The sequence below is a fragment of the Spodoptera frugiperda genome, chromosome 11 (genome assembly GCF_023101765.2).
Source record: "Spodoptera frugiperda isolate SF20-4 chromosome 11, AGI-APGP_CSIRO_Sfru_2.0, whole genome shotgun sequence".
In the NCBI taxonomy this organism is placed as follows: Eukaryota; Metazoa; Arthropoda; class Insecta; order Lepidoptera; family Noctuidae; genus Spodoptera; species Spodoptera frugiperda.
This window is the reverse complement of record NC_064222.1, coordinates 3079576-3093257: the sequence shown is the minus strand read 5'-3', so window position 1 is coordinate 3093257 and position 13682 is coordinate 3079576. Positions and strand designations below refer to the sequence as shown.

The following is a 13682-nucleotide window of genomic DNA, read 5'->3' as shown; positions in this document are numbered from 1 at the left end:
TTTGTTTGTCATGGTAAAGAAAAAGGAGGAAGGTGCTCTCCGATGTGCTCAGAGCCATACATAACATGGTGAAGAGCCATGATTAAGCATTCAAACAAATAACATTGCGAAGAATTTATTGTGTTACTGCTACCAACTTCGCTCACAAGTCACATTTATCAAAAAAACCTTCCACAAGTTCTATTTTTGGTGTATCGTGTTGTATCTACCCAAATCTATGTGTATTTTGTATTTTTTACAAAATGTATAATACAACTTATTTCTCTGATTTCTAAGTCTCGATATTATCGAAAGCATGATAATCCTAATGGTTCTGTAATCTTAATCCAGCATCATAGCCTCATAGTGATAATAAGTAGGTATAGGGGTCCATGACCATGATAGCTAGCGTTACGAACAATAGTTATGGTGTATGAGATTGACATTATCATGTATGAAAAAAACGAAATAAAACCACAGTATCGTTAAAACTATTTTATAATTAAAATAATTAATTAATAATAATAATATATTCACTACCTATGCATACTTATCTACTTAGCTTTATTTTTATTTTTCTTAAGGATATATTCTTTGATGTAGAAATCGGAGAACAAAAATAAAATAAATATGTTATGCGGCAGGAACATGAAGGAAACCCACTTCGGGTATTCGCACGAGGGCTCGAACAGCACGTGGCCGAAGTGTAAGATCAGGATAACGAACTGCAACTGAAATATTAAAATGTTCAACGTTAAAAAGTTGCTAAGTGTGGGAGAACCATACTTCGGCACGAATGAGCCGGCACGACCGGAGTGATACCCCGGCCTTACCGAAAACCTTGCATTGTGTGAGTAAGGTTACCCGAGGCCCAATTCCGCCCTTCGCAATATTCCCAATCACCGATTTCCCAACAACCCTTAAATTCCTTACTCCCAAAAGGTCGACAACGCACTTGTAACGACTTTGGTGTTTCAAGTGTTACCATCAGGTGACACGTCTGCTCGTTTATCGCGGTACTACTACGTGTATAAAAAAGTAGCTGCATATTTTTAATAATCCATTAGTCACGAGTTGGATTACTGTTGGTGATGAAACAGCACTCAGTTGTTTACCAATTAATGGATGAACCTACAGTTAATTAATAAATATCCGCTTCGTTAATTCTGTAGGTACTTTGATTGCTCGATAACTTTTATACGTTGTGTTAGGGATTGTCCAATTATTAAGTAAAAGACTTACAATCTGCAGTTGTGTGATGTACTTCTTCCACCATTGCCGCACCCACTGCGGCCGGACTATGGAGATCAGGTAGTAAGAGTACATGACTGCGTGCACCATGGAGTTTATGAAGCCCAGCATTATGCCGTGTCCTCCTGCGGAACAGATATTTTGTTTTGAGAACTTCTATCGAAACATTTAGGTCGTGTTACTGACACTCTTAACAGTCACCTCACATCATAGGGGTAGAGGATATCCACGTTTCGAAAGATACTAGTATTAGTAGTCCTTATTAAGAAAGAAACAAGTTTATTGTCTTAGAGACGATTTTTTACTGAACTAAGCTATTTGAAAAAGAGGGAACGGTCTTCAAACTTTTTTACCGCCTACATTTTTTAAGTCAGGTAATATTCTTTAAACCTCCTCCCAAGTCTGAAAAGTACTATGCCGAAAACCACATCAATACCGGTTTAGCCAAATGCGAGATAATCGCGCACAAATAAACATACATAGAATAGGAACGGGGTGGTTTTTAGTCATTAAGAGTCTGACACTTTCTCTCGCCTCGACCAAGGCGGGAGAAGTCATTGGATGATTTTCACCCCTAAAAAAAGCCACCGGATTTGGAATTTCGACCAAACCACGATTGATTAACATTTTGTAAGGATTACTAACAAATCCTTGAAGTGTTCAAGTGGCTTCCTTCGTGGGCACATGCAACTGCACGCGATAGGATGTTCACATTGCCGCAATTTTTACTCTTGCACATGAATTAAAACTACAACATTACTTGTACCTAAGTACCTTGTACTTGTACCTAAATAATGTTGGTGGTTTTGCTTATGTGCAAGAGTAGATAATTTGCTTACAACTATGTGCGGAAATTACTGAGTTTTATATGTAGTAGGTAATTAACGAGAAGTTACTTTAAATGATTAGATTTTTTAATCATTCGTTGTTATACAATTTTAAATGCATTTTTTTAAACATTAAGTAGATAATTACTTTTCAACACTTATGAGGAGTTAATGTATTTAACTCTCTAAATGTTTATACATACAATACATACATACATTATTGTATATTGGTATGTCGTCACGCCTTAATGATTAAGTAATGACTTTTCAGCACTTATGAGGAGTTAATGTATTTAACTCTCTAAATGTTTATACATACATAAATTATTGTATATTGGTATGTCGTCACGCCTTTTTATCCCCGAAGGGGTAGGCAGGGGTATACATTACGGCACTTAACGCCACTGTATACTGAGACAGCATATTGCTCATATAACTGGTAACTCATGAATAACTATTTTTAGAAAATAATTTAATTCACGAATAACTTAACTATTTTTACATGTAATATATTCACCGAAAATCTAACTCAGTTTCGGTCAGTGCATAATTTATTAAATTTATGTAAAATTGCTTTTTTCAATACGATTGCGTATTTTTGAGACGTCACAATTTAGTCATACCTTTACTTACCAATGTGCATACTAATTATTATTAATTACGTCAAGGAATATAGAATACTAGTTTTTGCCCCCGACTTCGTCCACATGGAATAAAGACTTGGGAAAATTTGAGTTTTTGAATAAGTATTTTCCAAGGTATATTCCACAGCTGTAGCGAACATCATCAGAATCGATTCAGTACTTAAATTATGTTTATAGGGAATTTAATTTATTTCCGTGGTATAAAAAAGTATACAATTTCACAGATGTTTTACACGTACTCGCCCTTTCCCGGATCTCAATCTATCATTGTACTGAATTTCCCATAAAGATATCATAGATAGTATAATGATGATTATTAGATGTCATTTATGCTGTTTCTTCGAATCCAAAGTGGATGTTTTTCAAAAGATCAATGACTGATTTATCATTTGATAGATGTAAGCGTAAACAATAAAGATTTACTTACTAACTATTAGCACACATCAATGATAATACATATTATACAAAATAAAAAATGTTCGTACCTGGTACATATTTGGTGCCAATGAACCCGAGGAGGCACATTCCCAAGTGATGGTACACATGTAGGAACGATACTTGGTTGAACTTCTTACGTAACACGAAGAATACCTGCGAATAGACAACACACAAGGATTACAATTAACAATCTTAATTTACTATCTAATGGTTTTCCTAACTAATGTAGTTAAACTCTGACAAGCACAAGACGTCTGAATTTAGGCCTCCCAAAATTACCTCCAGGTAGGCCGGTTCTGATCCAAGGCTGCAGGCTACTTAGCGGGTCCGTCTCTGTAAACCGTTTCAGAGAAATAAAATCTATCTGCCTAGCTGTAACCTATCCGGTCCTTCTGCCTTAACTTAAACCTGGTTTTCATTAACATTAATCTACTTAGGATATACCTAAATTGCAATTATAAATAATACAGAGTTATGTGCTTACCGTGTCCAAGAGGTCAAGGACCTTGATCATGTAATACAGCCAGACCCTGCTGACGACGACGCGCTCCAGCGGCGTGTCCTCGTAGATGATCTTCTGGCACCAGAGGCTGTAGTAGCCCGACAGGTACAGCCTGGTCAGACACTGCAAACAACAGATTATTTATGTAACTTGTAAAAAAGTATAGGACATAATTAACACTTTAGACGCCATGGGTGTCACCGGTGACCGACGTTAGCGGAGGATTGGCCTTCAACAGTTTTCTATTGGCAGTCAAAGACTTAAATATATTATTAAAGAAGGGTCAAATCAAAGTATCCGCAATCGACAAGCATGCATGAAAAGTCTGACTGTTGATGAAGCGAAAGACGTATGTAAGATTCGTAGCAATTGGTGTTTCATTGTCTCTGCCTACTCCCATAGGACACAGGCGTGAGATTATGTATGTAAAAAAGCCATTTAAAGTTTTAAACGTTTATTAATAATTAAACGGATTTGCATAAAAAAGCCCCAAATTAAATAACTTGCATAATTATCTCCTTTTTCATTAAAATTCCATATTTTGTTGTGGTTTCTTACCGATTTTAGTTTTACTACTTAACAGCAAAAAGTGTATATAATGAATCGACCTCGTCGTAAAGTACGAAAAGATCTACACTTAAATTGCTTTGAAAATACTCATATTTACATTGAGCAATAAGAAAACATTTAACATAAAGTACATAGAAGGTCTCTTTCAAGTAACATAATAATTCATTAAGCTTGGTTGGCAGTGGATAGTCATCAAAAGTCACCAAACGACCTTGGCAACGCATGTTTACTAAAAATATAATAAAATAAAGTTTTGCTCTTCACGGATTACCAATCTTTTCATTCGTTATTTGTAGAAAAGGTTATATTCACATGATGACGTAATGTATAATAGTAAGTTTCTATGTATGTATGTATGTTACATACCTTCAATTATTTGTTAATGTAAGGTTTTAATAATTGATTTGTTTCTGGTCAAGGCCCTTAAAATGTTATAAGAAAAACTAATTGACCCGGCAGACGTTGTTTTGCCTAATAAATTATTTATAGAAAATAGACAGTAGCCGATTCCCAGACCTACTTAATACGCATACAAAATTTGGTAAAAATTGGTAAAGTCGTTTGGCAAGAGTACTGTAACTAACATTGTGACATGGAAATTTTATGTGTATAGATAATTTTCCGTTCTTTTATATTTCTTTTTTTGGGTAACTGCCAGTGTTGTGTTGTGTTTATTTATAAACAATTTAAATAACCCATTAATAAAATATATAATAAAAATGCAACAAATCCATTATATTTGAAACTTAAGTAAGTACAAGTACTTTAATCGTACTTGTAAATTACATTAAGTAAGATGAGAGACAAAGTAAGCATTTTCATTTCATCTGCGGTTTTAGGTTTGTAAGTAACCACTTTACTAAGATGACGTTCAGTGTCTTATCGCCGCACTCGGAGACATTCCGTAACATCGGGTTTCTTTGACCCTAGAGGGTAACTTTGACCCTAACTTTTAGACCAATGAAAAACTATTAAACGTTTCGTTCTCAATTCCTATTGGTTGTAGAATTTGGGCCAAAGTTACCTCCTAGGGTCAAAGAAACCCGATGGTTTAGTGGTTACTTAAACTATTCTTTAGTACTTAAACATTTTGTTCCGAAAACAACTGCTGAGAATTGGATTAATTAAGTAACCATTAAATGACTCTGAGTACGGCGGTTAGAGTGCAAGTTGAGTTATTATGTGAATAGGGTTATCACTTGACGCCACGCGTTATCAAATAACTATGTGCTTTTTGGTAAAGTTTCTGCGTTTCACTATGGCCTCTATAGATCGACCATGAGACTCTATCGTATTTGGATCAGTAGGTACAGATAGTCCATCCACAGTTAACAACCGATTCATTATGCGATTATCATCGTTTTTAACCGACTAAAAAAAGGAGGTTCTTAGTTTGACCTATGTATATGTATGTATGTTTGTGCGCGATTATCTCACGTTTAGCTGAACCGATTTTGATGCGGTCTTCAGCATAATCTTTTTCAGACTTAGGGGAAGGCTTTAGGTATATTTCCCGACTTAAAAAATAGAGGTTTGCACATTAACTCGTGTTTAGTCACGTGTTATTATAATTACTAATCTACAAGTCTACATTCATTGTTCACGTGGCGTAGCCATTTTTTTGTAGACAAATACCTAGATTTTAGTTAGTTTAAAAAGAACCTAATTTGAAATTCTAAATATTTTTTTTCATGAGCACGGCGAAGAATATTTATTTAATTAATTAACCAACTAATTTATTTATTTAATTTAATTTTATGGAACAGTACAAAATACCAACTACATTATTCAATACAATTAGTTGTTTTTTTCGCATAATTGTGATTATTTTGGAATCTAAAAAGTCAAGCTAGGTACTTATTTATAATGGTCAAAAATTATGTAGGTTTACGCTAGTTTTGCTTGTCATCATCAACTTGTATCACGAAAAATGTTCTTGTTCACAGTTTAAAAAAGTAATTATAGTTACTAGGTAATTTAAAGACGCCAGAAGACTATTAAAAAAATATAAAAAGTGACACAGCCATATTGCACCTCTTTGGCATCTCGTTTATGTCTTTTGTATGGAAGAGTAATCACTCATGGGATACAGGATATCATACGAAAAAAGAAGTTATATTTATAAGACAGAGTTTTTTTGTCAAGAATAATTTGTACCACCAAGGTTTATGAATTTAGTTACAGTAAAAGCCGTGAAACTAAGATATAATTTGTACAAATAATTAATCACAAGACTATTGATTAAACTATTGTTTTACGGCGCATTCCAATAAACTACGGATCGTTAAATTTGCTTACGAGCCGTAGAATTTTGACACATTTTGTATGGTGCTTATGTCAAAATTCTACGGCTCGTAAGCAAATTTAACGATCCGTAGTTTATTGGAATGCGCCGTTAGTGCCAGTTTCGTATTGTCCTTAAAATAGTTTGTTACATTTGTGAGATAGACATGCGTATATACGCAGGTGTACAATAATAGTAATCGGTTGGCTACACAAACAAAACAATTCATAAAATATGTGTCTAGGAAGGAAACGCGAGCAAGGGCTCGGTCGATTTCACTGCATATAGTTTGTAATACACCGAAGCGGTGATTTGAGTTGGCGAGGTAGCGAGGTAGCGAAGTAGTGAGGTGGCGAGGTGGCGAAATTGCACTAAGTACTAAGTATCGTGGTAGCCCTGTGTATCCTTTGCCTTGACTCAATAACTTAATTGTCATTTCCTACGCTTTTCACGATTGCAATTATACTTTCGTAATGTAACGGAATTTGAACGCAACTGCGCCCGCGCAGTATTGACTGTAAAACTAACGATTTTACTACTGTCTCTAATTAATTACTTTACCATGAGCTATTAGGAGTACCAACTTATATATGTATGTGTCTATGTATGTATAGATTTGTTAAATTAGTTAATTTTGCTAAACTCTATCTTTTAGAAAAATACGTTTCAAGACTTTCAAGGGCCCTACAAATATAATAATTTGACGTTTCAATTGCGTAAAGTTCTAAGAACTATCACCGAACACGATATGGCAATGCAATCTCTATATTTAATCTACCAGCGTGTTACTTACATGTGTAAAACTAGGATATATCATGAGGAATGAATAAAAAAATCAATATGTCACTCTTATCACTCACTTGTGCTGTGAGGTACGCCGATAACGCGATCTGTACAACGTTGTATACGATGATGAGATTCTTCAAATTGTACGGCTCACGCTTGGCCATATACGCGGGACCCCAGGATCTTACGAATCTGTGGTACAGGTACATTATGATTATGATGGGCAGCGGGTTCGATACCAGGGGGAAGCTGTTTGTCCGGGGATCTGAAAGAAAAACAGACAACATTTTAATTAAATTAAATATTCAACTAAACGACTAGAATGGAAAAGACTTATTCTGGCTTCGCACCAACCGCTTTTTATTTCTCTGCACTATCTTATGGTTGATTTTCAGAGAATGCTTTAAGGCAATTTTTGAAGATAATATAAATAAATAAATAATTTAAATCCCATTTTTTCCAGAAATCATTATTCCACGCGGTCGAAGTCGCGGGTAAAAGCCAGTAGCTACATAAAGAAAGAGCATTCATGCATTCATGAAATATTCATTGGCATCAGACCTCACTGACCTAAAGGAAATTGTTTCACTTTCACGACATGTACCTTTACACACACACACACACACACAACACACACACACACATGCGTGAATATGAAATGATAAATAAACACACGTCACACACAGCAAAGTTCACTGAAACACAGACACATTCGTTTGTGTTACAGCGAACAAATTAATGAGTTATTTATTTATTTTCATGTGCCTATGACCTATATTATCCAAAAATAACTTTCATTTACATAACAAAATAATAGAATAGGCAGGTTTACTTGCTATAAATAAATTTCAATATGTCTGCTCCAATCAGCTTAGTATATAAGAATGTATAATTAATTCAAAATGGAAATAAATATATTTCTGTTTGTTGTTTGTTTATGATGTACTGTTATGTATATAATACTCTGTACATTATATAATATGTAAATGTACATGAAGTACGTAGTATAAGTGTAATAGCATTAGGAAATAGGACCTATCAATTAGCATTAGGGAATAGGATCTATCAGATCGTTCTTCTCGACTGATGCACATACTGATTAGCCTTAAAATCTAGTCTAAAATAATTTACTTACCCGCAAGGTCATCATTGACGAAGTGGTAGTAGCTGGTGATGTTCCTGATTAAGGTCCCCATCGTGCTGGCTCACTCTGAAACAGAAGAAAAACGAGACTTAGTACCTCTTTCACCACCTCCATATAAGTGCCCGATAAACTTATGTGACAGATAGTGCATTACACATTACGTTCTTAATTCAAAGTTATCTGATACATAGCGGCTATCCAGACATTGTGAAACAAGTAGGTATGCACCATAATTATGATAAAAAAAAAAAAATTAAAAAAAAGCAACGGCACGCCTTGTATCGTGTGTAATGTACACCCACTTTTCACCTATTTGTGTTATAAGTCCCATGTAATAGGGGGTGAGCCTATAGCCATATACTGGACACAATTCCAGACTCCGTGCTACTACTAAGAAATTTTCGGAAAACCGAAAAAGCTCAGTAATGCTTTGCCCGACCCGAGAATCGAACCCGAGACCCCTTGTACCGCAGTCGCACTTGCGACCACTCGACCAACGAGGCAGATATTTATAATTAAGTTTTTAAAAATACTTGATCTCAGACACCTGTTCGCAGGTTAGAACTTTAAATATTTTAATGATGCTTACTTTATATTTATTATTATTATTTTCGTTCGTTCCTAATGAATGACAATAAGTTTTACGCTACATAATCAAGCTCACTAAACGTAAAGATACACCATCCTAAATATACATATATCTGTTGAATAAATAAACAGACAGACATACTGACTATTTATATAACAATAGTCACTCCAATGACCAATGAGCCTACAAGAGAACTACTGAACTATAAAACCTCTTTAGTAAACTTTACTCTATGAATGACGCGGCAAATTGTAAATTACAGTTAATTTATACAATCCTTAAGGTCTATGGAAGTGTCATAATTTAAATATTAATGTAAACAGTAAATTAAAGGAACAGGTTAATGATCCCGGATCATGATGGGAGGGTGACAATGCTAGGTGATCTACTTACTTAAAAAACAAACGAATGTACCTAAACTACACAATTTGAAAAACAAAAATGGTACGTACTCGATTCAGGCACATCACTTACTACATGTTCTCTTATAACCTAATTTTATTTAAATAAATATAGAACGTCTACGTGCGTTTTCTGCATTGAATAAATTAGCAGTTTTTTAGAATTTCAGAGTCGTATACGGTCTTTGTTATCATATGCGAGACTACTTCCCTAAATCTCTCAAGTATGGCTGAATAAAAATGTATCTTGTATGGCACCGTTGAAGCAATAATAATTATAGTTCCATCCACATCCTATTTGTTAATAATCAAATGATTCAACGCAATCGCAATGTCAAACAGCCAGTATGTGCAGTAATTTTGTCATCAAGATTTTAAACGATGAATACATAATACAAACATGTGAAAATCAGTGTTATATCATTTGGTAACAAATGTCTTTAAAACTTATGGATAGTCAGATAACGTTCTGACTAACAATTGCTTATAATTCTATGTCAGATCGTTAAATATTAAATTACAGCTTTATTGCTCTGCAATTAAGTTGAAAATCTAATAAAACGAATTGCAGTTCAAGATAGCTTGATGTAATGGTGCCTCTGTGCTGAGATATACGTAATTTGTTTATACAAAGTGTATGCACACAATAATTGCATAAGGATCTGACGACAATCTGCAGTTGTACTCGTAAGAGATAAAACGGAACGTAATCCAGTGCCTATCGCGTTTCTTAGTTTTCAGTTCATTTCACTCATTTCCTTGTCACATTTTATATAACTATTGAGTAACATTTTGTATACCTAGAGGTAACAAGATATGATGTATTTGTTTTTGCATATGCACATATTAAGTACCACATAAATTAAGTTTAATTAAAAAACAAATGTAAAAAATTAGCTTTAAAAATGCTTTGTAAGAATACGAATTTGTGTGATCCACAAATTGTTGTTTAGGGTCTGGGTGTCATGTGTGTGTGAACCTGTAGATATGTTTGTAAATGCAACCGCGACACAGGAGATAATCCTAGTGTGGGGCAAGGTATTAAAAAAAAAGAATTAACTGATTTGGATTAACTATACATAAAATGTTATTTAGATAAATTATATTTTCGTAATGTTTAGTAATAAACCGAGCACAACAAACTGGTGAAATATTAAAATCCCATCGGGGAGGCGGAACGCGGCGTAGCTAATATATTGTGTGCGAGAATACATTAAGTTATGAGGTACATTTTTTTTAAGTATTTTATTTCAGTGACATGGAAAGAAATAGGCGTATGTTGTATGACAATTAATACATTACCTAGTACGCAGCAAACGTTATAGAATATTTTATACCTCGTCTAAATAAACAAATAACAATTTGGTGTGAAAAAACAACTTGCAACACTTACTTAATTTTAAAAAAAAATGTGGAAAGAAAATTGCCGCCCAAACTTCGACTTCACCTCACGAACTTTAAAATATTGATAAATATTTGTTTAATATAGTAGATAATTTATTTTTCACATCTGACGAAAAATACGTCGTGTGTATGATCAGTGCACGTTCGATGCACTAACGCATTAACAGGTAGGTGTGAAAGGTTGAATACTTTATCGATATATTCGTCAATCTTAGTCAACACATAAACCACAAATCAGATTTTTTGAAGCAGGAAAACGATTCTATATTTTATTAATAGATACCTAAGTCGTAGTAACTAATGCGTCTTTCTTGATGCAAGAAGTAATCTTTGGCTAGTAGAGCGCTCATTGTATGTTATGTAGACAATTAATCTTATTTTATTTGTTAGTTTGTAAGTTTTGTAGTTTTAGTTTAAATGTAAATATTATTCAAAATGTTGAAACGTATAGTTCCACATATTAATTTTAAAATAACTGCTACTTGCATACTGGTTACTACCTACTATTTTTTTCCGATGATTCAAGTTTGTTTTTATTTCATTTAAAAAAAAATATTTCGTATTTTACGTTGTAAATATATGACTTACTATAATCAATCTACAATCAACTTCAATGTAACTTCTAAAACACAGGACTGAAACCTACAAAACTAACAGCTTTTCAATTGCTGCAACACAGGCGCAATTACAAACACTGTTATTTTTCGAATTAAATAAAAAAGTTGCCACTGTAAATAATAATAGTAATAAATAAATAAAATAGGTACCTGGACGGGGACGTGTGACTCAAGTCAAGGGTTCGGCTAGAATGGTAACACACAATGCGCCCGCGTCGACCGCCCGGCGTGAACGAATTAAAAACACTGAATAATTTAATTAAACGCACTTTCCTTGCATCCACCTTTTCGTGTAAGACGCTTCTATGTGGTCATTGGTCAGTAATTTATGTGCCCTTATTAATTTATACTTTTTTAAATTTCTTACTAGCTTTATGCGGGTTCATAGTTGCGTGGTTTTTTTTCACAATTCGGGTCAAACTTGTACTTACAAAATCGTGTTATCTCTGTCATTTTACAAAGTACATATTGGTAGCAATTGAAAATAGTCTTGAGAGCGTCTTAAATTTGAGTAACGTTTGAGTATTTGTTAATATAGACAAATATTTTTTACTAGAGTATTTTTTATCGTAACTTATTTATCGTAACGTATTGGTAACAATGATATTAGAATATCTTACACACAAACTGATGTAATTTACAGTTAATCCAACTCAAGAATAGAATTTAGGACCTTATGCTCGGTCCCTACTCGTGTTTCAGTTTCATTCGGGTCAACAAGTCAACAAGATACGACATTAGTAATTGAGTCGTATATTGAATTTATATTCATGAATGTACCTAATTATCGTAAGTGAACCGATTCCAAAAGAACATTTATTTGTATTAATAATTAAGTAGGACACAAACTGTACAGTTAGCTCTTATAAGAATTAAAATAAACATTCAAGTAGTCATTTTATTTTATGGTTCATTCATAAAATTAGTTTAGTTTTGTAGACTTCCTTATGGGACTACTAAACAAAGTTTCAACAGCTACTACTAGTCATCTACTTACAATCCCGAAATGATTGGGAGTGGAAGTGGGAGTAAAAAAAGTAGGGAGAACTCTTTGATCCTTCATCCCTTCCTAAATTGCATGCTTTTACCACTCTTACCTTTAGCGTACACAAACGTTCAAGAGCCTGTCCGCACAGCGAAATAAAATTCATGCGAATATTATATTTCTACACCCCATCGCGTATCTGTGTATAAAATTACAGAATGTTGATCCAATGTGTTACATTTATATAGATCTCTATCTCTTATATAAAAACAATTGCTGTTCGTTAGTCTCGCTAAAACTCGAGAACGGCTGGACCAATGTGGCAAATTTTGGTGTTGAATTATTTGTGGAAGTCCAGGGAAGGTTTAAAAGGTGAGAAAAAAGTTTGAAGCAACACGAAGGTTGCCGGGACAGCTAGTGCGAAATAAATTCGCGCCATATTTGTGTGAGGCTGTCAACTGTCAGTTACAGTTAATTTAAAAATCCAAAGCGAAATCTACCGACACGTAGAATATTGTGATTGGTCATCAGCTTACAACTCTGCCTACCCCATATGAGAGTAATAATAACAATATTATGATATTTAATTAATGAATACGAAACGATGAACCGTATGACACTGGCGTGCTTTATTCATATTTGAAGTGGTATACGGGACTCGTGTACGGAGCATGACTCAACACTTTGGTATTTACTTTAGGCCATTTGAAAATACGTAAACACACAAATATGTTACACCAGGACCTACACTACATACTACTCGAAGAATTGTCTACATCGGCGTCTGTCTGCGGCCTTTTGTATTGTGGTGTAGAACTTCGATGGTGGATTGTTCTCGTCTCGAGCTAGACAGGCCATCTGGTTGGGACATTTCCCCCAAACAATGAGCTTCTCCAAGCTATCTTCCCCGCGTCTCGCGGATATTTCTCTTTTATATTATTACAAGATCCAAGACAGTTATTTTCTTCTCTGGGACTCTGGGACTCTGGGACGCACTGGATTCCAGTGTTTGTGTGTTGTACCTGTATTTAGATCATGGATAGATCATCATCTATTGTAGATCATTTTCTACGCTTTATTTTCCTAAGTAGGTCAGATTAGGTTAGCAACACCAGAGAAGTTTCCAGTGCGTTGCCGAACTTTTAGGGATTGGATATTTGGATATTTCTTCTTATCGCATAAATATTGTGTTCTCTACACTCATGGAATAAACGGCATACAGGTAATATTTATTATATGCCTAATGCAATTTTTTCGTAAC

General features: G+C 34.4%; 1 protein-coding gene across 1 annotated transcript; it reads right to left on the bottom strand.

Moving 5' to 3' along the window:
* Positions 1–461: 461 nt before the first annotated feature.
* Positions 462–11749, bottom strand: LOC118275168 (elongation of very long chain fatty acids protein AAEL008004). Its single transcript, XM_035593034.2, has 7 exons — positions 11587–11749; positions 8417–8491; positions 7356–7546; positions 3624–3764; positions 3187–3292; positions 1222–1355; positions 462–710 (listed from the first exon to the last, which is right to left on the bottom strand). Exons 2-7 carry the CDS (start codon positions 8475–8477, stop codon positions 534–536), a joined length of 810 nt encoding a protein of 269 aa, XP_035448927.2. The 5' UTR covers positions 8478–8491; positions 11587–11749; the 3' UTR covers positions 462–533.
* Between the last annotated feature and the right edge of the window lie 1933 nt (positions 11750–13682).